Source organism: Cynocephalus volans, chromosome 3 (assembly GCF_027409185.1).
Source record: "Cynocephalus volans isolate mCynVol1 chromosome 3, mCynVol1.pri, whole genome shotgun sequence".
Taxonomy (NCBI): domain Eukaryota; kingdom Metazoa; phylum Chordata; class Mammalia; order Dermoptera; family Cynocephalidae; genus Cynocephalus; species Cynocephalus volans.
The window spans coordinates 105,820,665-105,845,678 of record NC_084462.1 but is presented as its reverse complement, the minus strand read 5'-3'; the positions used below and the strand labels follow the sequence as shown (position 1 = coordinate 105,845,678).

The 25,014-nt window shown below is 42.6% G+C and overlaps 1 protein-coding gene and 3 non-coding genes across 4 annotated transcripts; 1 reads left to right on the top strand and 3 right to left on the bottom strand.

Annotated features, from left to right (window-relative positions):
• Positions 1–1,826: 1,826 nt before the first annotated feature.
• On the bottom strand, positions 1,827–2,264 carry LOC134373888 (probable inactive ribonuclease-like protein 12). Its single transcript, XM_063091935.1, has one exon. The coding sequence runs from the start codon at positions 2,262–2,264 to the stop codon at positions 1,827–1,829; it is 438 nt and encodes a 145-aa protein (XP_062948005.1).
• Positions 2,265–16,080: 13,816 nt separating this feature from the next.
• Positions 16,081–16,162, top strand: TRNAL-AAG (transfer RNA leucine (anticodon AAG)). Its single transcript has one exon. It is a non-coding gene; the product is annotated as a tRNA-Leu (tRNA).
• A 2,843-nt stretch (positions 16,163–19,005) lies between these two features.
• On the bottom strand, positions 19,006–19,077 carry TRNAP-AGG (transfer RNA proline (anticodon AGG)). Its single transcript has one exon. It is a non-coding gene; the product is annotated as a tRNA-Pro (tRNA).
• A 342-nt stretch (positions 19,078–19,419) lies between these two features.
• Positions 19,420–19,492, bottom strand: TRNAT-UGU (transfer RNA threonine (anticodon UGU)). The gene has a single exon. It is a non-coding gene; the product is annotated as a tRNA-Thr (tRNA).
• Positions 19,493–25,014: the final 5,522 nt, after the last annotated feature.

Below are 25,014 nucleotides of genomic sequence, written 5' to 3'. Positions count from 1 at the left end.
ACCTATTTCTAATGAAATGATGCTATCACGCCCAACACATCGTATGCTAGGAACCACCTGTTTCTGCTCAACTTCTATTCAGATGCTGAGATCTCCGCTCACTTGGTGGTACCCCAAATTCCACGAAGACAACAGGATTCCCACAGAGAAGCTGGTAATGAAACTCGGCTGAGAAAAGGCCACCCCAGATAGAAGAAGCCATGATATGGGTAAGTTTTGCCTACTTACAAGGTTGCAAAGTGTCCTTTACTAAGGATTGTCACCCTCCTCCCCCATAAATCTAATCAATCAGTGAAAACTGGATGCATACAAAAGAGAGAGCTAACAGCTAGCATAGGTGTACCTCCCTCTTTGATATGACCTTGAGTTAAATCCAAGCAAGCAATGCAACAGCTGAGGTCTCTCATCTGAAAAGTGCAGGACAGGAAGTGCCCTCTCAATCTTCTGAATCACTCATGCCTGCTCTAGCTCACTCTATGAGCCTCTTCTCTCACATACAGGATTGAAAACATCATAGCTCAGAATTAGTGGCCCTATAATCTGTCCCTTACTAGCCAAATGCCCCTTATTTCTGACTACTTGCCAATACTAAGCCTCCCCTCCTGCAAAGCTATTTTCTACACTATCTAAGAAATCGAATTGTGGAGCAATAAACTTAGAAAGAACCTCAAGGGTTAGTTCAAGCCTCTCATGTCACAGATAAGGAAACCAATGAACAGAGAAGAACAGGACTCAACGAAATTCCCAGAATGAGGAGCCTCTCTTTCGCCTCCTCTCTTCCTTTTCTCTGCAGCTGTAAGAACCACGGCCATCGCTGAACATGGGGGAAGTAAATGATGAGTTCAGCTGTAAGAATTAAAAGGGAAAAGGGGTTAGTCTGCTCCAAATTCTCTTGGGTCCTTCTGGAGATGCAAGGAGGACATACTCTGAGCTCTGAGAGTCTCAGAGCCTCCCTGGGAAATACTTGTCCATTACTCTCCACAGTCTTTAAGGGAAATCGTTTCTGACCAGTCAAGTCAGGCTTTCTCTGATCTCCTTTTTGCTTTCTTTAAAGTCTGAGAGGGAGCTGCTGGACAGGAACAGATGTACCTCAAGTTGTATGTAGCATCTTTCGAAAAGACCCTATGAGGTGACCCCAGTTGCTTCTACTCTTAGGATCATGGCTGGGATTAGGGTAAGGTGAATGAGGCCCCAAATTAAGAGGGTTCCCCAAAACTTAGTAATCAAGAAAAATAATGCTTTAATGCAACATTAAAAAAAATAAATTTAATGGAAAGTAATTCCTGATGAACAAATATTAAAATTTTAAATAACAGTATCTGACCCTGCACTAGTACAACAGTATCTGACCCTGACCCTAATCCCAGTCTGTCAGATGGGATCTTTAAGATTTAGACATCTTTTGCATCAAGAATTTTTATGTTAATTTTAGTTTTTTAATGTATTCAATTAAAATATTATTTATCAAGATTACTGGGTTTTTTTAGTGCCTCCTTAAATTTTGCACCTAAAGTGATTGTCTCCCTCACTTTACCTTAATCCCAGTCCTGCCTCAGACCACTCTTGGCTCTGATCAAATGACCCAAAGATGAGGGACAAAAAATGTAAACACATGCAAAGTTTATAACTCAGTAAAGATATTTTATTGAAGCAGAATAAAACGATTTCAACTCAGCAATACTGGAAGGATAAATTAATTGCCAGTGGTTACCCATTTCACTCAAGGTGTTACTCCATGTCCACAGCTCAGGTCTGCCTCAGGAAAAACCAGCCTCAGTGCTGCTGAGAGAGAAGAGAGGATCTCAGACTCAGGTGCTGATCTCATGTTAGTCAACATATCCCTGGAAATTAACTGGTCCAAAGTCATCACAAGTGACAAGAACAAACCCCTCCGTGGGGGAAATGTGGTACCTGCAGGCGGGATATCTGGTGCCTTCAATGAGCTGACAGACTGTCATTTTGAATTTTGTCTCGCTCTGGAAGCAGAAAATGGTGGAATGGTTTTGGCAAGCCACTTTCTTGGGAGAAGTGCAAATACTATTAATTTTTCGAGGCCTCTCGTGGATGAAGACATGCTCCTTTTTGCACGTGCGGTCAGGGTCTTTGATGACTCTTTGTGTGATCATGAAGTTGCAGTACCTTACAGAAGCGTCGTTCCGGGGGTAGTCCACGTGCAAGTGCTCTAAGGTTAACATCGTTACTTCATCACTCAGCTCATTTTCCCAGAACAGAAGCACCATAAAAATTATCACCATTATTATCATCAGAGGTAAGAGTCCCTTCACATCTTTGGCCTTAACTCCTGTTGAGTAAAAGAAGACAGAAAGTAGCAGAAGGTAGTCAGATTCTTCCTGCTCCAACCCCTGACTACTCCCTCATCCTTGGGATATTTTATTTTCTTCTCTCTGCCAGTTAAAATTGTGTTGACCCTGCAAGATCTGGCTGGAGGTACAGCTCCCCAAGAAAGCCCTTTCTGACCATTTCAGTTCTCAGAGTTTGGTCTTTAACTGTTCTCTCATTATTCCCATTGTGCTCATTTTATCTCTACAAGCTATTTGATAGAAAGCAAATCCTTCAAAGTGCTTACCACAGAGCTGGACATACAGAAGGTGCTCAAAAATACCTGTGCCAGAATGTTTTATTCATATTGCTAAATGTCTTCCTTTCCTGTAATTTTCTCGACCCTAATTCCACCCAATTCCACAGGCTTTTAGTACTGTCTACTAATCTTTTCTTCCCAATTTCTTCTCAATGCTTCCCACGTGGCTCTGTGCTAGCTCCTCTCACCTGTTGTTCTTGCTACTGCTCTCACAGGTAACATATCTTTTTGATCATAGATCTGAGAAAATCCCTTGTGTGTCGTTGTTCCCTGACAATAACTGATACAGAACCGGTTGAGTGTGGGGAGGGCCAAAGTGAAAGAGCAGAAAGGGAGGGGCCTGTAGAGGAGTGTGCTCAGGTGCCACTGGAAAGTAAAAGTTACCTTTGGGGGCAGAGTTGGGTAAGGCACGTCCTGAATATGTCTTCATTAAACAAGCATGAACTTTTCAAAAACATTTAGTGAAGTCCTTAACGTGCACCAGCCACAGTATTGTCTGTTTTCTAAATTTTCAACCAGTGTTTCTACAAACCCATAGAGTAGCTATTATTTTCATTTCATTGGTAAAGTGGTGAGTAGCAGAAAGGCTAAGGTGACATGGGAAGTGATAAGGCTTAACGAGTCCCACCCTCTCAACGCTGAGCACTTGAATTTGTTTCCACAAGTTTCATTCCCACGTGGTGTCTAGGACAGGGCAGAAGCAATTCCCTGGTAATAACATTAACCTTGATAAAGTCCTGGGCTTCTGAAGAGTATGGCAGTAGTTCTCAAACTCTGCTGAACATTGGAATTACCTGGGGATTTCAAAAAATACAGGCTTCCAACTTGAGATATTCTGCTTTAATTGATATTGGGTGTAACTTAGGTTTGGGGATTATTAAAAGATCCCAGGGGATTCTCATATGCAGTAAAATTTGAGAAACACTGAACTATGGTATATTTGGGGAGCCTACGTGGAAATTAGTGGCTGAAGGCTTAATAAAATGATAGTGGCTCAAGGTATTGAGACTATAGAATTCTTTTTGTTGCTATCATCTCCTGGTAAGTTGATAAAGAAATGTAAAAATAAACTTAATTTTACTAATTCCTTTCCTGAAATTGTTTCTCTCATGGAGAGAAAGCTACAAGTCTTCTCTGTACATGCATGTGACTCCCTAATTGGTAAGAAGAAAATCACTGTGGTGTGAAAAATGGTCTAGGAAGGACAGAGAATCTTGGAGAAAGCTTCAAAGACTGTGTCTATTTCTGGACAACAACAAAAGCATAATTTTAGACTATTAAAATGAGCAACCAGGAGGTTATTATTTACTTTCTAAAAGCTTTCATTTTGGGTGTCCTTTCAGGATTCACACTGTCCTGTTCTGAACATGTGTTGCACAATGTCACAAATATGTAAGTGCATGATCAACTTTTGTCAAATTTTCCAATTAACAAAATTTGATTTGCAAAACATCTTTCAGAAACCTTTTCATCATATAAAAAGAAGTATATCTTCTTAATGTAACATGCTCATCATTTCCTACCAGGACTTCAAAGTAGCTGAACCACAGATGCTATACTAATAGGCAGGGCAGTAATCTCTGTTATGAAGTTTATCTGCAAAAGGCAATGAAACCCGTCCCTACATTTCAGAATGTTACCCTCTAGCAGTGGAGTTGAGACTGAGTCCAAACATTAATTTGTGGTGGCAGCCTGGAAGAAAACATTTGTAATGCCTAAACCAACTAAGAATTAACAACTAGATATACGGAACTTCCTCCATCTCAGCAATTAAAAGACAGGAAATCCCAGAAGGGAAAAACAATGGTCAGAAATTATGAAAAGTCAATTTTGGAAAACAAAGCCAAAATGGTAATGAGCAATGCTCAACTTCATTCGTCATCAAAGAATGGAAACTGAAATAACAAAGCAATATCAGTCTATAACCATCAGATTATAAAAAGTTAGAAAATCAAATAATATCAAGTGCTGGCAAAAATGTTGCTGGGCATGAAAATTGGGATGGCATTACTAGAAAGTAACCTGGAAATAATTGGTGAAATTAAGAATGGATATACCCTGAGACTTTGTAATCCCACTCGGGCACAGATTCCAGCAAAACTCCCAGAGGGCACATGTACGGAAAAGCTCCTCATAGCATAACTGGTGGCAGAAAAGAGCTGGAGGCCCCTGATGAAGAGAATGGATAGGTAAAGATGTGTTAGATACATAAAATACACTAGATTTACAAATAGCAGCATGTGTAGAACTCAAATACATAGTGAGTGTAAAAAAAAGTAAGCAACAGAATGGAAATTATTTTCAGTTTATTTAAACTTAAAATGTGCACACTGTAAAACGACACAACATATTTTCCAAGGATACACAATATCTAAACAGGATTGGAAGAACATGGATTAAAAACTGTTGGGTGGGTATCCGTGAGGACAAGAGAAATAGAAGCAGTGATGAGGAATAAAAAGGAAAAGTAATAAAATTGATCGAAACAAAAGAAATGCCAGACCTGGGCCATGAACAGAATGTGATGAGCTCAGTGCTGTGCTCTGAGGAGGGAAGGGAAGAGGAAGGACAGGGAGGGAGCGACGGGCAGTTGTCGGATTATTGTATTTATCATAAAACTCCCACAGCCCTCACTTCGCTCACTGAGCCTTAGGTCAACTCACAGAAGATGACTACAGGAGGCAGAGAGCTTCTAGGAACGAAAAGTGTATCAGTGTGTAAAGCACCACGAGTAATTCCCCTAGTTACTCATTTTGTCAGTCTGTGTTACAGGACTGCCAGGGGCCTGCCCATGTCCAAAGTGGTCTGATTCCAGGCAGTGGTCTCGGTGACAGCTCCTGTGTACAAAGTCTGACGGTGCTGAAGCCGTCACACCAAGAGGCCACACGGATAGAAAGAGATGCCCGAGGATCTCCAGCTGCTTCAGGTCCCGACGCTTGAGTCTTCTCAGCCCAGGTGCCAGACAGGTGAGTGGGAAAGCCCGTGAGGTGACCCAGCTCACCTGCCACGTGAATCAATCTGCAGGTGAGTCCTCAAGCGAGAACTGCCTCGCTGAGCCCGGTCAACTCCCAGATTTGGGATCAAAATGCCATTTGGGGGTGGTTTGTAAAGCAGCAATAGACAGACAGACAGCTCATCACTTTGCCACGTCTCCCAAACCAAATCCAATCCCACAAATTTTAGCAAGTCATAGATACCACTAAAGTTTTCTTGCATGTAGAGGATAGGTTATTATACAAACTAAAATGCAAAACTACTTTTAAAAATCTCCATCTGCTGTAAAGAAAACCCCAAAAGTTCCACTTTTACTGCTCCATCTCTTTCCTTGCTCTGCCCTGAGAGCCCACCCGCACCTGTCCACCCCACTCTGCCTCCATGGGGCCAGCTCCTCCGTGTCTCCTGGATTTGTCCCTCCAGTCCCTTCTTCACTTCAATCACCCTGTGACCAAACAGAGACCCCTCCTGACCATCCGTTCACTTCAAAAATCAATGGAGTCTTGTGAATAATGATATTTTCCTACCTAGCAGGTACAAATCTTATTCCACAAACCTGGGCAAAAAAATTTACATCGCTTTATTGTTTCTATGTCAAATTAGAGCTAATTCCGGGTCTTCTGCCCTAATAAGCTGGGGGAGAATTTCAACTCATGTCATTATTAATATTAGGAAAGACATTTATTTTTAAGAACAAAAACTGATTTTCAAAGGCTTAAATTATTAAAGGTTCTTCTTCCTCCCTAGCTTGGGCCTAAGGGGAACCAAGAAAGCTCACTGTGGGACCTGTATTGGCCAAAAGCACCAACCAAAGAACAAACATTGTCATTCACTTCTCTTATAAAAACTCCTAGAATACAGAGTTCAGATCCAGAACTGACTCATTGTATCAGGACTTGACCTCCTCAGTAACCTACTATACAGGATTTTTGTCTCCTATTGTAAGGAACTTGTACCATTCACATATTATCCCATCCAACATCTATTTATTCTAGGCACTGAAGACACATCAGTGAAAAGACAAATATCACTATCTGCCCTACTGACTCAAACACATCCCTCAATATGAAAATTGATAATTAAAATATAAGTTACACATTTACTCTGCTTAGACTGTAGGAACTATATTTCGGGGTAACCAAAACAGCTCCTGTGTGATGAGAGAAAGTTTTTCTTTAGAGAAGAATGACAACCGTAAATATGAAAAGAATGATAAAATTAGAAAATGACCATTTTATAATCGTTAATGAAATTACTAAGCCAGGAAAGAATTATTTGCTGGGTGGTAAAACTATCAGGAGAGAGGCTTATGGGGAACTTTGCAATGGAGATCTGGCTGCTATCCCCTAAACATTAAGAGAAGTGGAAACTGGTCATCATGTGCCTCCTGATATGGTGCAGTAGGGAGTACACGGCACCGACTATGAAGTAATCTCGCCAAAGAATTGAGCCTAAATTAATTAAGCCTTAGATTTAACTTCTAGTTCATAGAAAGTCTGGGGAAAAGTTAAATAATACCACAAGGACGCAATAAGACAAATCCAGATTATGAAACATCCTACAGGATAACTAACCAGTTTCTTCAGAAAGCCAATGGCATGAAAACGAAAAGGGAGAAACTATTACAAATTAAAAGAATATTTGAATTTTAAATCTTATTTGAATTTGAATATGGACTGGGCATCAGATTATATTAAGAACATATTTTTACTTTTATAAGATGTAATAATTATAATTATGTAGAAAATGTCTCTATTTTTTGGAGATATATTCGAAAGTATATACATGAGATAATATAATGTCAAGTATTTTCTTCTGAGAAATAAAGAACAAAGGAAGAAAGGAAGAAAGGAAAGGAACAGAAGGAGGAAAGCAGGCAGAGAGAGAGAGAAAGTACTAATTGTTGCCATTAGGAGGACAAGTATAATGACCCATTATTCTATTCTGTCTACTTTTGTGTGTATTTGCAGACATTTATAAAAAATTTCTAATTCCTGTTCTCATAGCATTTACATCTGGTGGTGTGAGATAGACAATGAAAAATAAACAATCAACAGTTTAGTGTTTTAGAAGATCAGAAGAGCTATGCAATCTTAAACAGGATGGTCAGAATTGGCCTAGACATTATAGGTTTTCCTTTCCTCCCTTCTTACCAGACCCTGATATTGTTTAAGAATCTACCAGTTCTCCAATAAGCACGGGTTTCCAGGGGATCTGCTGGGGCTCTGGTTGTGGATTTCTATGAATCTAAGTCACCAGGATAATCCCATTCATGGGGCACCAATAAGAAGGAAAGAGTTTTCAGCTGGAAGTTTCTGGAAAGAGTCTGCACAGGATAAGGATGGGCTGCTGTAACAAAGACATCATCAATAATTCAATGACTTAAAAAAGTTGGAAGTTTATTTCTCTTTCATTTAACAGTTTAAGGTGAGCACTGCAGGTTCTGTTCACACAATCATTCAGGAACTCAGAATTATTGAAATACACCCTTCCAAAAAATTAAACACTCGTTTAGAGAATATTTAAGAACAAATTCAACTATATTATGTGGTGGGTACCTACCAGTTTTCTACTCAGCCATTTTTAATTTAAATTTTTATATTTAATTAATAAATAATAATTGCATATGTTTATGGGGTGCAATATGATATTTTGATATATGTATACATTGTGGAATGATTATATCAAGCTAATTAATATATCCATCACCACAGATACTTATCATTTTTTGGAGGGAGAACATTTAAAACCTTCTTTTTTAGCAATTTTGAAAAATATAATCCATTATTAACTGTGGTCACCATACCGTGCAATAAATCTTAAAAACTTGTTTCTCCTAACTGAAACATTGTGCCCTTTGGTCAAAATCTCCCCATTTCCCACCCTCATCTTCCACCTCCCCCAGCCTCTGTTAACCACCTTCCCACTCTCTACTTCTATGAGTCTGACTTTTTCAGATTCCACATGTAAGTGAGATCATGTGGTGTTTGTCTTCCCATGCCTGGCTTATTTCACTTAGCATAATGTCCTTTAGGTTCATCCATGTTGTTACAAATGCCAGAAATTCCTTTTTTTAAGGCCAGGTAGTATTCCACTATATACACGTGTCTATATATCACATTTCTTTATCCATTCAGCTGTTGATGGACGCTTATGTTGATTCCATATCTTTGCTATTGTGAATAATACTGTAATGAACATGGGAATGAAGATATCTCTTCAACATACTGATGTCATATCTCTTGGATATATACTTAAAAGTGGAATTGCTGCATCATATGGTAATTTTATTTTTAGTTTTTTGAGGAATCTCCATACTGTTCTCCATATTCAACCATTTTTTTGACGTGACTCTTCCTCTCAGGCCATAGCTTAGTCTACAGATAGACCCTTGATCTAATCTGACCAGTCAAATCCTCTTGTGACAGGAATTTGTAATTCTGAACTGAGAGATACAGAAACTGGGAGTTGGTAAGCATCACATTAATGGCAAAGCCACATCCCCATCCAAATGTGCTCCAGCCTCACTGTTCCTTGACTAGGTCAGGCAGGTTCCTGCCTTGCGGTGTTTGCTCTGGCTGTTCCCTCTACCTGGAACACTCTTCTCTCCCATATGCTGTAGCTCACTCCCTGTTCTATGTCTCTGTTTTCTGTGTAGTGAGGCTACACAGACCAGTGCATTTGACACTGCAAGTCCTACACACTCCTGACCCACACTTCCCTGGGTCTACCTTTTCTTTTCCTATTTCCTTTTCGCCCTCTAATATATTATATAATTCACATTTGTATTTTGTTTGTTGTTACAGTCTGTCTCCCCTTCCCGCATTACACAAAATTAAGCTCCACAGGGCAGCACGCTGATTGATCAGTGAGCTCAGCCTGAGGACGAAAAGGTTTCACCTCGGGCTCAGCCCGGGATTCTGACTCACCCGCAAGCTACCTGTTAGCACCTCTCTTAGGACTAAGAGTTTGGAAGTTCTTCTGAGTTGAGACCTGATTTCTTTCCTCCCATATTCATTTTCACTACAGAGCCCTTGCAAACCATTTCCATCTACTTCCCTGGTGAGGAAAAGAGTCACGTGATACCTTGAGTGTCTTTCTAACCATGGGAATAGGCCTTGCTCATGAGAAAATCTGCACTGGTGCACACAAACTCTCAGGCACCCACTGTAAGCTCACACATCAGTAAATATTCCCAAGTGCAATGCAGAGGCCATTGGACTTTATCAACTCTGCCAGGAATCCTTTTTCTAATTAACCACCCCCGTCTCCTCCATGAGTGTCCATATAAAGTTCTCCTTCATGCTTCCTACATACTTCCTACATGTTTCTCCTACATAACTTATTGTGTGGTGCTGCAAAGGGCTTCTTTGACCTTCTCTCCCATGTGCTGTGTGCTTCTGGAGAGCTAGAACGATGTACTTGTTTTCTCTAGTACATGCCAGGTACTTCTCAGGAGATTAAAAAATGTTTGTGGAGTGGACAAATGGGTAAAAGATGTCAGATCTTGCCTCTCTTCTGCCGTTAACTAGCTATGCAATCATCGGAAAGTCATGTCACTTCTCAGGGTCTCAGTTTCTTTATCTCTAAAATGAAGGTGGTAGAAAAGAATAAAGGAAAAATTTGACTGTAAGATCCCATTCTACTTTACTAAGGTTCTGAGCTAAATTAAAATGAATTCAGTGGCTATTCTCTTAAGATGACAATTTTCTGACTAAAGTTCTCATCCTCTCCACACTGAGGGATTAGGGAGGTGTCTCTGCCTCCCAGCCTAGAGTCAAGGTGAGCAGCAAGGAAATGGGGAGCTGGATTCTGGGTTCCAGACCCAGAAGTGGGAGCTCTGACTCAGGAGCATGCTAGAGTAGCCCAGTGAAATGGCCTAGGGAATTGGCATTCTGGTCAAAGGAATACCTCCCTAAGTTAAATTAAGGGACACCTTAGCATGAGGCACCCCTATTCTGGAGAAGTTCGTTGGCTACCTTTGACAATTGCAGAGCTGTTTTCTAGACAAGCTGTTAGCTGAAGGATTTGCGCAATACCCTCACAAACCCTGGACATTCTTCCAGTTCCCCTCCCACTACCTCACCTGTCCCTTTGTCCAGATGAGGTGGGCAGACTGGGCCCCACATATGTCCAAGAACAAGCTGCTCCTGAACTTGGGCAGGACGTGTTCTGAATCAGAGGCCATCGATCTCCACCTTGCAGTTACAGCCCCGGGCTATGCACATGGGAGGTCCTGTTCTCCCTTTGGGGGAAACCAAGCCATCTCTTGTTTTATAACTTTCTTTGTGTTCCAGAAATGCCTGCACCAGGTGATAGCCCAAGGAAACAAGACTGAGAGAAAGTTGCCCTAAGCGTGTCTTTCTAACAGCTACTTGGTAGTCCAGTAGTCCCTGTCCCTTCAGTTTTCCACTTCTGAGAATGCTTTGATCATAGCAATCTGGCTTCTTGTGTGTGTCCCCAGGCTGAGCACTGAATCCTGACTGAGGAAGGACCATTAACCCAGCCTTCCCCTATAGCACCTCCCAGGACATTCAGTTCTATCATACCACTCCCAGGTTCTGCTCCCCTCTCTGGACCAGTTCCAGCTTCCCTGAACATCAGATAAGATTCCTTGAAAGAAGATGCATGATTGTCTCCTGACCCTCAATAATCCTAAAGAATCCAGATGTGTTAAAAAGCAAAATTTCCTTTTCAGAGGCACCCAGCTAATGCAGTGAGAAGTAGCCTGGCAGTTGTGGAAGCTGGCTTCCTCTCCTGACACTGGCTCTGCCACTAACTGGCTTTGTGACCCTGAGCTTAATTCCATGGGCCTCACAGCCTATTTTGTGGCTGGGAGTTGGCAGAGTTGGTGGAGTGGAGGAGGTGAAAACAGCTAATGGTTTAGAGTTGATGAACCACATGCAGCTATACAATTCTCTGAAGCAGGGCTCTATATTTGCTTATTAGAAAGCTGAAATGTGGCTCCCCTGGCTTACTGTCAACCCTACTGCAACTCAGTAAATTTTAAAAAATAAGTCCAGGTTTGTGCCTGTAGTATCCATTCCCATCCCGACCTAAAATGTGTCAATGGCTTTTCATTAGTCTTAAGATATGACCACAGTTTTTACCTCTGCCTATCAGGCCTTGCATAGACAGCCTCACCTCAGACCACTCTCCCTCTATCTCCATATTCCTTCCAGAAACCCTCTTTTCAGTTCCCTGAACTCATCAGGCTTTCTTCCAACTCAAGGTTATTAACATCTCTAGTTCTCTCATGATGGAACGTTCCTCACTCTGCTCACCCTCCCCATCTGCCTGGTTAAATCCTACATATTCTTCATTTCCTCAGACAAGTCTTCCCAGAAACCTCAGAGTAAGTGAACAGCTTCTGTTTTGCTTGCATAAAATCCTCTACTTTCCTTTGTGGCCCTTATCACTAGCATAGTAAATTAATTATATTTCTTAGTTTTTAAAAAATTGTCTGATTGTTCCATGAGAGCGGAGACCACATCTATCTGGTTCTCTGCAATAAACTCTGCTCCAAGCACAGCATCTGGAATACAATAAATGTTCAACAATTCGCACGATAAATATTGAGTGAATGAAAGAATGCATAAATGAATGGCCTAAAGGAATTATATTTTGCTCATTAATGATAGTATCAGAGAGTGTTTCTTTGTGAAACTCAATAATTCTTTTTGAGGGTTAATTTGGTAGGACCCTACAGCCCCATATGGACATCAGATCAAAAATATCTGTGAAAAGGGAAGAAAAATGTTGATTCACCTCTATTTACTACTCAGAGCCTTGAATCTATTCTTCCTCTGAATCCCTCACTTCAGCTGTCAAGACCAGCTCAGGAGTTTTGCTAGTGGCTGCTAGTTCTACTCTCCGCTTTCCCTCCGCGTCGGTAGGATGCCATCTACCTTAATAAATTGTTCAGCTCATTTGCATGAACACCATTTCCCTGGACAATAACACAACTCTTTCCAATGAGTTCCACCCCCACCTCATGCACAGAGAGGATCAGCAAAAAGTAATGGGGTAACCAGAAACTGTTCATCTACAAACTGTTCTCTCACGACCCTGAACAAAAGACCCACGACAGTACCTACTTTGTCCACAAGGGGGCAGACTCCAGTTTGACTTTTTAGCCCCTCGAGCAGAGACTTGCCCCACTCATTGCGTGTTTTATGACCAGCGGTAGGTTTGCATTCACTATTCCATGTATACCTCCCTCCACCTTCCCCGCATGCCAGCAGGGATTTCTTAGGACTCATGTTCATAGTGCTAATCCCTCATCACAAAAACCTGGTTAAGTGACGTTAAGTCCTGTTGGGTTAAACAGGCTCTTCCCCAACCTTAGTCTCCGTCTTCCGTTCTGGTCTCTCTATTGTGGACTTTTGTTCCTTATCTTGATAAATCAGTTGTCTTAAAGACTCTAATCAGATGGCTCTGTATGTACAACCCTGCAATGTGACCCCAAATATCATCTGTTTCAAAGTCTGCTCGAAGCTGTTAGAGCCTGACGCAACCCGGTACTTAAGCAGCTCTGTCTGGAGCAAGTCTGCAACAAGAGTCAATGATTCCCAGTTCACATCTCCTGAGAGCCTACTTTGTGCCTTCCTTTATGTCCAGTTGGGAGAACCTTTCGACGCTTCTTCAAAGCCTTTATACGTAGAGTTATACTATAGCCAGAAGGAGAACTGCCACAGAATATTTTCCAGGCGTGGTCCCCTGCAGCCTTTTCCCGAGGATTCCTCGTTTCCCCCACCACAAGAGCCCTCTAATATCGAGCCCCAATACCTCCATGCTCCTTATCTCCCCCAGTGTCACAGGATCAGCTCTCCCTTAAAAGCCTGGATAATTTTTTGATTTACAACAATTCACACAAAACCAAAAACTTGTTAAGTATTTATTGGGTGCTAAGAACTGTTCCAGCCTCTGAGAGTTCTGAAAACAAGAACCTGTTCTCATGAACCTCCATTCTAGTGGTGGGGAGGGAGAATTAACAAAACCAACAATAACAGCAAAAGTCAGGTGGTGGGATGTGCAATGAAGAAAATTAAAGGAGAGAAAGAGGGGTAGAGAGCAGAGAGAGTGGGTGCTGCTTCATAAGGGATGGTCAAAGAAGTCATCTCTGGTAGGTGGCATTAGAGCAGATCTTGAAGAAGTGGGGGGCTGAGCCATGCAGATACTGCGGAGATAAGACTCAAGGCAGACAGAAGAGTACAAAGGCACTGAGGTCGGCGTCTCTGAGGTGCAGCAGAAGCTAACGCAGTTGGAACGAAGTGAGCAAAGGGACAGAGTGGCAGGAGATGAGGTCAGGGAAACGAAGGCAGTGCAAGAAGTGGCAAAGTCATGTAGGGATTTGTAAAGCATTGGCAAGGAGTTTTTATTTTACGCTGAATGAAATGGAGATGCAGAGGAATGACACGCTCTGACAGGTTTTAATAGGACCATACTGATTGCTCTGTTGAAAATAGACTTAAGGGGCACAAGGACAAAACAGGGAGACCTGCAATAAATAGCGTAGGTGAGATATGGTGAAGGCTTGAACTACAGTGGTGGTGGAGGCGGTGAGAAGTGTTTGAACTGTGGAAATATTCTGAAGATTGAGCCAACCTCATTTGTTAAGTGATTGAATGTAGATTAGAAGAGAGAGTAGTAAAGGATGATTATTTGCTTCACGGTTCTTCCAAATATCTGAAGAAGTACCTGTACAGCAAGCTAGAAATGAAGTGACAAATGCGATCTGTGGTTTCTAGCTCTTGTTTATCAGCTGAGTCAGGACACATCTGGCTGAATGGCAGAGTGTGAACAGTGAATTCCCAGTAGGGACTGGGGATGAAGAGCATGATCTAGGGGTCTAGGAAATGAAACCTCACCCTACACGTACAGTCCCCCCCCACACACATTTATATCGCCCCCTCAGATAAGCAGCTGAGCCACTAAGCTCTCATCTCTCTTTGAGTTTCCTGCTCCTTAGCACAGTCCACTTCTGTGGCTTGAGAAAGTAGTGAGGATCACAGAGAGAAACTAAGTCTGGCACACGGTCGGACCCAGAAGTAAACTTAACTAGGGAGGAGAAAGTACCAGGTGCAGGAGGATAATTCTGAGGAAGGTAGAGTGGGACATAAGTGCCTATGGTTACTGGGATACAGGGCGTGTCTCCCTCCAGCTGTGGCCTGTAGGCAGGCCTCAAATCCCTCTTGAGAAGTTCGTTCTTAAGGGGCTACACCATCTGAGACTCCCCCACCCGCACAGCACACACCAGGCCCTGTCATGCTGGGCTCGAATGAGGGAGGAAGCCCAGCTTTAGGTGAAAAGACATTTCACCACACTCGCTACCCTGTGGAGGTCCCAGCACTCAAAGAAGGGCCCCTGTGCTTACAATGGGGGAAAACTGAGGGTTATGTGACACAATATAAAATACGCCTCTCTAAGTCCCGAATGAACAATTCCTGGGTACTAACAAAAAGACGCAAAAGAGGAATGATGTTCGATTTTGGTATAATGATTTTATAGAAGAAGTATTGTGTGAAAGCATCTAGTATTTATCCTCACGACTTAATAACATGACAAAGAGCATTTGTCTACAGATGAAGTATACAGATCTGAAATAGTGGCATATAAAGCAGTGTTCGTATAATAATATTAACTATCGATGATACTTAGTGCTATGGGGTTTCACATCAATAAAACTGGTTTTATTGGAGAGACAACTAGGAAAAGAAAATACGGCTTGTCGGACACTTAAACCCGGGACCTCTCGCCCCCTAAGCGAGACTCGTACCCCTAGACTAACAAACCCCACCTGAGCCTTTTCTTTCCCTAAACTTTAATAAGGAAAGTTTGAGCCACGTCTGCAATTGGTCACAAGCTTCTTTCAACAACCATGGGTATGGGGTGACGCCTAGCGGATGAGATAAGTCACTGCAGTCTCTCCTGCCCAAATTCCGGAAGGCGCCGCCGCAAGACTGTGAATCTTTTTTAGGAAAAAACGTTCAGGCATCAAGAGAAGAATTTCGCTGCATATTTTTACTTCACAGTGGGTCAGAGATGCTGCAGGAATTGGGGGAGGCAATCAGGGACAGTCCCGAGTGATCCAGGGACCGGAGGGCGTCTCCTCCTGGACAGTTACCGACCGCTTTGCCCGCGGCCGGCGCAGCAAAGCCTGTGGCGCCCTCCGGGGAGACCCCCCGAGGCAGGGGAGGACCCGACCCAGCCCGGTGACCGGCCTGTGGCGGCACAGGGCAGGCGCTCCGTAAATGTTAGACCCGACAAGTGTTGTCCTCCCTCCGTCGGGACGCCCTGCAAAACACGTACACGACTCCTTCCATCAATCTCAAATACCGTGGCTTAGAAGAAGGAAGAAAGCAAAGCCAACCGAGAAGGAAAGGAAGAAAGACACAAAGAACCCAAAACACAAGTCTGTGAACCATGGAGCGGGGGAGGGGAGGACAGCCGAGGGTAGAGTGTGTATTTCTTCTCGGCCGCGTGAGGGTAGCGTGGCCGAGCGGTCTAAGGCGCTGGATTAAGGCTCCAGTCTCTTCGGGGGCGTGGGTTCGAATCCCACCGCTGCCACGTCCTTTTTAAAATCTGGCTGTCCACAGCGCATCTCTAAGCTGGCATTGCCACATGGAGACAGTTGCTTTACCTTCCTCCAGTGCCCAACCACTTGTCTGCAGTTAGTAGAGGATGCGGATAGGCACTGTTTGGGAACTTCTCATATTTCTGAGCCCTTCATCAAGCAAATTACTTCTTAATCAAAGATAGTAACATCTCAAGGATCAGGACAAGGCCTTTGAGTCCGTGGTTTCACAGAGACAGTGCTAGGACGTTACTATCAGGAAGTCATAAGCTTTGCTTAGTCTTTCTTCACTGAGCCCAAGAGCATGCTTTGAGCCCCTGTCCTGTCACTGGCATTGTCCTGGTTGTTGAGGAGGACAGAAAGATGAATAAAACATAATGCCTGTCCACAAGGGAAGCTCACAGGCCAAACTGGAAAAGTAAACCGTGCAGTTACAAAACGCTCTTGAAGCACTGTAAGCCATCACCAAGCAGAAAACAAATGTGGTATAAGGAAGGCAGTACGAAGACGTGGGGAGGGACCGTGGGCTCGGCTGTGAGAATGCCAGGGTTCCCCTTCTCATATCACTAGCTATGTCACGTTAGGCAAGTTCCTCACCTTTTGTGTGCCTCAGTTTCCTCATTTGTAAAATCGAAATAATAAAAGCAAATACCTGTATTATGAAAATTACTGAATACACGTAAAGCGCTTAGAACAGAGTCTGGAGAGATGAGGAAGATCCATTCAGGCTTTCCATTTGTAGCCCACTGCATGGCTCCTGTCCTTGCAAAGATTCCGATCTGAGTCTACAGAAACCAGAAACAAATGCTGTTTAGTTGTGGCCTCTGGAGACCAACAGGTATGCCCAGGAGTGTAGTAATATTAGCTCATTCATTATTAATCACCTACTACATATCATACACATTACTAACTGCTGGGTGTACAACCGCGAGCACAGAAAAAATGTTTGCGTTTCTAGAGGTTATGTTCAAGTAGGGGAAACAGAGGAAAAAAGAAACAGTCTATAATAATATCAGGTAGCGATAAGTGTAAGGTGGAGAACAGGAAACCAGGCCCACGTACCTGAGGAACAGCAAGAGGGCCCGTGCAGATAGAAGACAACAGAGGAGGAGGAGGAGGGTTGAAGAGTTGGGATCAGAGACAGTCAGGGCCGGAACGTGCAAGGGCAAGGTCATGGGTTTTGTTCTAAGTGTGAGGTGAAGTTGTTGGATGTTTTTAAGCTGAGGAGAATATTATTTTGCTTATAGTTTAATAGGGTAACTCTGCTGCTCTCTAGAATGGGGAGTAGAGAGAAAGCTGGAAAACGAGTTAGAAGGCTGCTGTGCGAGTCTGGGTAAGAGATGAAGCGGGGTGCAGACCAGGTTGATGGTAGTGAATGTGCGGGGAAATGGATGAAGGTAGAGCCGACAGAAGTGACTGGTGGATTGGATGTGATTGATGCATGGGGGAAATGCATAAATATTGGATCTATTTCCTGAGACGCGGGTGGTGGTGGGAGAGCACTTGGGAGTGGAGTGGCAGGAAATCGAGAGCACCATTTGAGACAAATTAATTCTGAGGTGCCTAGAACTCATTCACATAGTGCAAGCAGGTGACTACATGTACAAACCTAGGTTAAGGCTTGTGATATAAATTTAGGGATGATCAGTGATATATGGAGGCTATTTAAAACCACATGATTGGAGGAGTAAGTACAGACAGATAACCAAAAAAGGAAAGCAAGAAAACCCTCAAAAATTGAGAGGTCAGGAAAGGAGGAGCCCGCACAAGAGACTGAAAAGTAGCCTCTTGAAATAAGCGCAGTATTGCTACACTGCTAAGTCAGGTAGGATGAAGACTGAGAACTGACCTTTAGATTGGGAAATATCACAGTCGTTGCTGATCTTCACAAGTGCCGTTTCAGTGGAGTAGTGGAGAAAAAAGCCTGATCATAATTGGTTGAGGAAAGAACACTAGGGGAGGAAGTCGAGACACAGAATGCACAATTTTTAAGGTCTTTTGGGTGGGGGGAAGAATTGGCATGACAGCTGGAAAGGATAGTTAAGGAATTTTCTAAATTTATTTTTTTAAGAATTGGTGATACTACAGCATGTTTGTATGCTAATGGGATTGACCTTGCACATAAGGAGAAATAGCTGCTGTGTGTTTTGGGGTGGGGTTGGAGGTAGGGGTGGGGTGGGGTGGGGGGTAGGGGTGGGGCGGGGGTAGGGGTGGGGAGGGAATGTTGATTGCAGAAACCAAGTCTGTGTAGGGGAGAGAGTGATTCATATGATGAGAAACTGAAGGAGTTGCCCTTAAATACGAGAAGTGAAAGATGGGCCTTGAAACAGGACAGAAGACAGAGAACAGAAAAAGAAAGAAAGAACAGAAAAGAAGAGAGAAGAGAGGATAATATTGTGATAAGAAGTAAATCCCTTTTGAAAGGATAACATTACGCATAAAAGAGAACACACACGGTGATAATGTTAGTATACATCAGCTCCCAATTCCTTCCCAGTAAAGAAAACAGCTCCTTGTATTTACCTAGGGCTATCTGAAGTTTCCGAGCAATTTCCCATCCATTGTTTTACTTGACTGAACAGGATTCCTGGAGCGGGCAGGGACAGGGACTGTGTTACCACCTCCACTTCCCTGCAGAAGCTGAGAAGCAGAGACTTCCTTGCTCTGCACCAGCCACTGGAGAGGGGAACACTTTGTGAACGGAATAGAAAACACAACCCTAGGCTGTCTCTGCTTAGAGGGCCTATTGAGAGACTCCAGGTGCAGTTTTTCAAAGCAGAGTAGAGAAAACAAGCCGCAGTCAGAGTTTTTTACGCAAAGCGTGAGGCAAAGAGTAGGGCTCGTCCGGGATTTGAACCCGGGACCTCTCGCACCCTAAGCGAGAATCATACCCCTAGACCAACGAGCCACGGAAAGAGAAACTTCTAGTTCTGCCTCAAGGGTCGTTAGCGTCATTAGGCGTTTCTCGAGGTAAACCGTGCATCTGAGAGCTTTCTCCCGGCAGGAATGCGTGTTTGTTTACGCAACCGGCTCACACTCCACGCTGAGTCATTTAGCAGCTGCTGTGGCAGGTCTAGACCAGAACGACAGCTTCGGGCAGCAGAAGGGAACCCGCATCGCCTGAAGGGCTCCAGAGGCAGCGCAGAGGACGGTGGAGACGTGTCGAGCGCAGACGCGTTGATTCCCCCGTCCAGCCCGCCCGCCTGTCTCCTGGGAGCAATCTGTGCACGGAGGAAAAAAGAAGACACCCAGGCCCCAGCGAGATTTGAACTCGCGACCCCTGGTTTACAAGACCAGTGCTCTAACCCCTGAGCTATGGAGCCGTCGCCTGGCAAGTCTCTTTCTGCCTTTATCCTTAGGGGTGTGTATTGTAAACTTAGCATTCCGAAATACTAAATAAAATTTTATTCTGAATGAAAATACAAGATATTCTCCCACAAAATTAGGACATTTCCATGACCCGTCAACCCCTCACAAAGACTCCGCTTTGAACAGTGCCGGTACCAGGCTGTCTTCTTGCCCTTCATATTGATGCTGTGCTGAGACATTGCCTCCTGTGCCTCTGTGGTGCACAGGAAGGATGCAGTTATAAGAATTTCAGATATTTCGGCACACGGGAGAGCCCCCTGACATACTCGTTTTTATAAGAGGCGCATTTGGCAGGAGAGTGGAATTATAGTGCGTTCCTTCCAGTTAACATGGTAGTAAAATTCAGGGGAGGGGATGAGAAGAGATTTACCACGATTTTGTCCTTTCTGAATCCGAACCTTTAAGTTTGCTTTTTTGGAGTTAATGCCTTTCTCTCAAAGGTCTAGGGGTGGGAGGAAACAGGGAAAACGGGCGTTTGGGAGGAAGAGTTTTAAACCTTCCCTGAAGACATAAGACGTACACAGATTTACACATCTTTGGCATGAAAATAATGATTTTCAAAAGAGGATTGTGTTTTCCAGTTTTAAAAACTTTGTAAACAAGGAACTAAAAATTTATTTAACAAGAAAGATCTCGTACATACCACCGATTCATGCAACCCTAAGAAGCGAACCGTCTCTGCTTAGTAAGATTTAGAACCTCTCACTACAGGCCTGCTCTGTACCCACTGTTTTTTAATGCTTTCACTTGTCCAAGATCACAACGTTCATAAGAAATCTGGAAGCTTATGATTCACTGTCTCCTTTAACTTTCATTATGTAAATACACGACATGGTGCCACTGACCTTACAAATTTTTAAGGAAGAGGAATGCTCTGTTTAGGTAGGCAAAGTAAGGCATTTGGGGCAGATATTCTTGGTTCAGGCATGAGCCATGGAGAGCATTTACAGTGCTGTCCTAAGACAAGAGGAACAGGGACACTGTACAGGGGAAGAAGGTAGCAGGATTTTCTGTGGCCTGACAAGGCCTGCTCCTCCCAGTATTCCTGGATGTTCAACCCCAAGTTTTTCTACACGGGGCACTAGCCTCCATGCCCCCAAGACTTTGTTTTAACTGACTGAATCCAGAATCGGGTTCTATACCACATTTGCCTACACAAGGCACTTCACTGGAGAAAACCTGCGCCATGATGTCTTTCAGCCTTAAGACGGGCCTCATATCCTAAGGAAATGCCAGGTTGCCTGTCTTTTTTTCCAGAGCAGAAAAGTCAGATTGAAACAAACTTTCAGTCATAGATGATGTGTGAATGTTGGAGTGTTTAGACACTATGCAGTGCAGCGGTTAGAAAAAACCTAGGTCCATTATTTAATTCTGCCAGGTCTCAGTGTTCTTGTGTATTAGTCTGTTTTATGTTGCTGTAACAGAATACCTGGAACTGGGTAATTTATAAAGAAAAACAAAATTCATTGCTTACAGTTTCTGAGGCTGGGAAGCTCAAAGTCCACCTGGTGTTGGTGACAGTGACCCAGGGGCCTCGCATTGCAAGATGGTGGAAGCAGAGAGAGCAGAGAGAGAGAAAGACAGACTCTCCTCTTCTTTTAAAGCCCTCAGAACCATGCCCCTGACCACTATTTTTAATCCACTAACTACTGCATGGTCTTACAATCTGATCACGTCTTCAAGACTCCACCTTTCAATTACCATAATAGGATTTCCCACCCTCTTAACAGTCACAGTGGGGGCTAAGTTTCTAATACATAAAACTTGGGGGACACAATTCAAGTCTCAGTGAATTTGGGGGGTACATAATTCAATCCATCTTGTTTGGGAAATGAATGTTCATTATTATCCTCATTGTTATTATTATCTTTATTATTATTATTTTCAGAGAGACTAGCCTTAGGCAAAATCACTAAATAGTCAAAACTGTCCTTCAGACAGCCTTTTTACCCCCTTCTCTCCTTGCTGTTTCTTCTGCTCTCTTCACTAGTCATTCTCCGATCATATTCTTAGCTCTTCTTACATTTTCCTACAATCTATTCCCTAATCCTCTCCTTGTCACAATTGGGCAAGCTCACTTCTATTCCCTGCCTGGACTGATTTGTTCTCTTTTAACCATAGACTGTTACACATTTAAGAGGAATTCAAATACTCCCAGGAGCATTGCAAGGAGAGAAACCAGGGCAACAAGTGTCCCGTCCTGCAGGACAGGTTAAGAACGTGGGCTCGAGGAAGACTACCTGTAGCTGGTGAAAAGAGGAAGAGACAGGAGACACACAGAATGGAGGCAAGACAAGATTCTGATCAAGCCTCAAAATTTTATTGTCAGGCGATTGCTTATATACATAGTGAAGAAGGGGCGGGCTGTCACAGAGTGTGGCAGCTTATGATAGGCGGAAAAGCAGTGGAGTGATAGTGGCGTGGTATGAGAAGAGGAGGTGGGAGAGGTGTTGGCTTGGCGCGCGCGGGCTTTTCTGAGGAGGAAGAGAAAGGCTTACATAAAATGGCTGTTATTTGTTAAAATGGTGGCTATTGTTAAAAATGGCTCCTGACAAACAAGCATGGACCTGATGTTTTTGTTTCCCTAGATAGAGGTTGGTTTTGGAGGCAGGGTTCTCACTCTTCTATCAGGACAAAGAAACCTTTGACCAATTGACCCTATCCATATTCAGCCTACCTCCTAACCTTGAAAGTTGTCCCAGGACCTTATGTCAAACTCTCACACTCTTCCAGCCCCTCGGAGCCCACAATTCTCTTTGGTTGGCTTGTATGACTCAAGGAGATTCCAAGAGCCCTTTCCACTAGTTTATTAGGCTTAGAGAACAACATCAAACGTGGGCACGTTCCAGTGTGCTCTGGCCCTTCCTGAGCACTGCTTCTCTCGAGGAACTTAATCCCCAGTTGGGATCTTAGGAATACTTTTAATTAATTACTTTTTTCTGTTCATTTGTACTTCTTCCATTTCCTCTCATCTTTTTATTTTGAGAAACTTTAATACTGGTGTGGAAATAAATGAAGACCAATTAAATGAGAACAAGCAAAGGCTCTTCAGAGATTGCTATTGCAAGGGTCAGCCACCTTCACTTGTGTTTTGGCAGAGACTCAAGGGCAGGCAGAGGAATGGAAAAGCTTTATCGTGGAAGAAGGGGGGATGCCAGGCATGTCCTGATTGGAGGCTGGCAGCATGGAAAGCTGTAGATGGGCTTTCTAGAAGTGGGGTATCCTATTTGATTGTTTAGGGCTACATATTTGGCTTTCTCTGGTACTACGTTGGGGAAGAAGGGTGAACATTAGGAAAGTCGTCAGGTGTTAATCAAGTTCTAGCCATTTGGAGCTGATATTTACAGGAGTTATTGGTTGGTTTCCTGGGCTGGTTGCTAGAGACAGTGGTCTGACTTTACAAGCCTGACTTATAGATAGGAGGCTGGCTTCCCAGGCTGGTCACTGTAGGTAGTGAGTTGATTTCCTGGGCTGGTTGATTTAGGCTGTGGGTCAGAGTTTTATTAAGATATATGGTTTGGCCATTGTCCATTTGTATATTCACACACTAAAGAAAAGTTGAAAAAAAAATCAGTACAATAAAACTTTATACCCTTTACCTAGAACACCAATTATTAACATTTGTCACATTTAATTACACCCCACCTTCCCAACCCCCCCTCTATATAATATCTTTGACCCTTTACACCTAAATACTTCAACATGATCTCCTAAAAATAAGAACCAAGAATAAAAGCATAATCTTAGTACCATATTATACCTAAGAAAATTTATAATAATTGCATATAATCTAATAGACATATAGTCTGTATTCAAATTTTCCCAATTGCCTCCTCCAATTTTTAAAATAATCTAGATTCAAACAATGTTTCTCATTGCATTTAGTTGCAATATCTCTTTGATGTCTTTTAATCTAGAAAAGTCCCTTCCTCTCAGCTTTTCTGTTTTCATGGCAATTGTCTCAAAGGGATTCTTGCATTCTGCATATGTCTGATTATTCCTTCTTATTAGATTCATTTTAACATTTCATTATTTCCTCATGATTAGATTCAGCTTAAATATTTTTGCTGCTGCACATTACTATACAAGCTTAATAGTCTGAGTAACTCAATAATTTTCCAGGACAGATTGTCTAGGCTCTAGATAGGACTGAATTTCTAGCAACCCAAACAGGAAGAATAAGGTCTAATAAGATTCTTTTATCTATTTTCATGAAAGAATATTACTTACTATTCAAGGAGCTTTGGTTCACAGAAACCGTCATGCCATCCTTGGGTGGAGACCTTGTAATTTTCAGCTTCATTGACTGTAGAGTACCTTAAAAGATCAGGAATTTATATCTCAGAAAAGTAGGCACAATTAGAGGGTCCAACTAATTATTCATTGTAGCAACATCCAGAGACATCTATTCATAGGCAAACTGGTTTCCAAGATAAGTAATTTATCTGGAACATCAAGAAACACAGCTTTGCAAAGCTTTAGCCCCCCAGCACCCCAAAATTTATTTACCTCAATTTGTACTTTCTCTAAGTTATTTTCTTCAGATTTCCAGACCTCTTACCTTTGGAAAACTGAGGCTGCACTCACTGTAGTGATTACAAGTTACTACTTGTGTTGCCACCTAACTGTAGTGTGTGTGTATTCTCCTAATTTGATATTGTATATATTACAAAATGTATAGAAGGTATTTTCTTTTATTCCACTGCAAGTTCTCAATAAGCAGGGATAATGATAGTTCGTTTTCTGCATCTCCCCAAACCTGTCCAAATGGTGAGCACAGATTTATTTGACAGATGTGAAATGGGCTATGTGTTATGTGCTATCTTGAAGAGCCAAAGAAAGATCTTATTTCCAGGTTCCAAAAGGCTTCCTGCTAGATGCTCCCCACTGGCTTGGCGCAAGTACCTGAATCTGTTATAAACGCTCTTGTGTGTTCATTGAGAAGCTGACAAAGTTTTCAGCATTCGATACCCTGAAGAATTATTGTCAGGCGCTGGGAAAGGCAGTAGAGAGAAATTAAAGAAGAAATTCAGTTGTACATTAGGTTTGATCTTTTTAAAACCCAAAGCACTCAGAATATTATAATATTTGTGAAAACTGAGCAGGGGAAGGAGGACATTGATACCAGAAGGATGAACAGAAACAAAAAATAAAGAATGTCTCACATCCTTCCCCTTTTCATTCTTGCTGACCAGGCCTTTGTTCTGGGTTGCATTTGTCTTCATCTGAAGCTTGCAGAGGTGATTTATTCAGTAATATTGCTCCATGAAGTCCTTCTTGTCCCATCTCTTCCATGAAGTCCAGTGAACATTGTAAAGACAATTACAAATTAAAAATAAGAGGCTTAAATATCCCTGCTGAAAATAGGAAAAAGATTTCTTACCCCTCGTTTTTCCTTGAGCATTCACTTTACAAAACTTGTAAATACATCACAGTGCTTTGCATTACTGTGATGATCAATGTGACAAACGTCTGA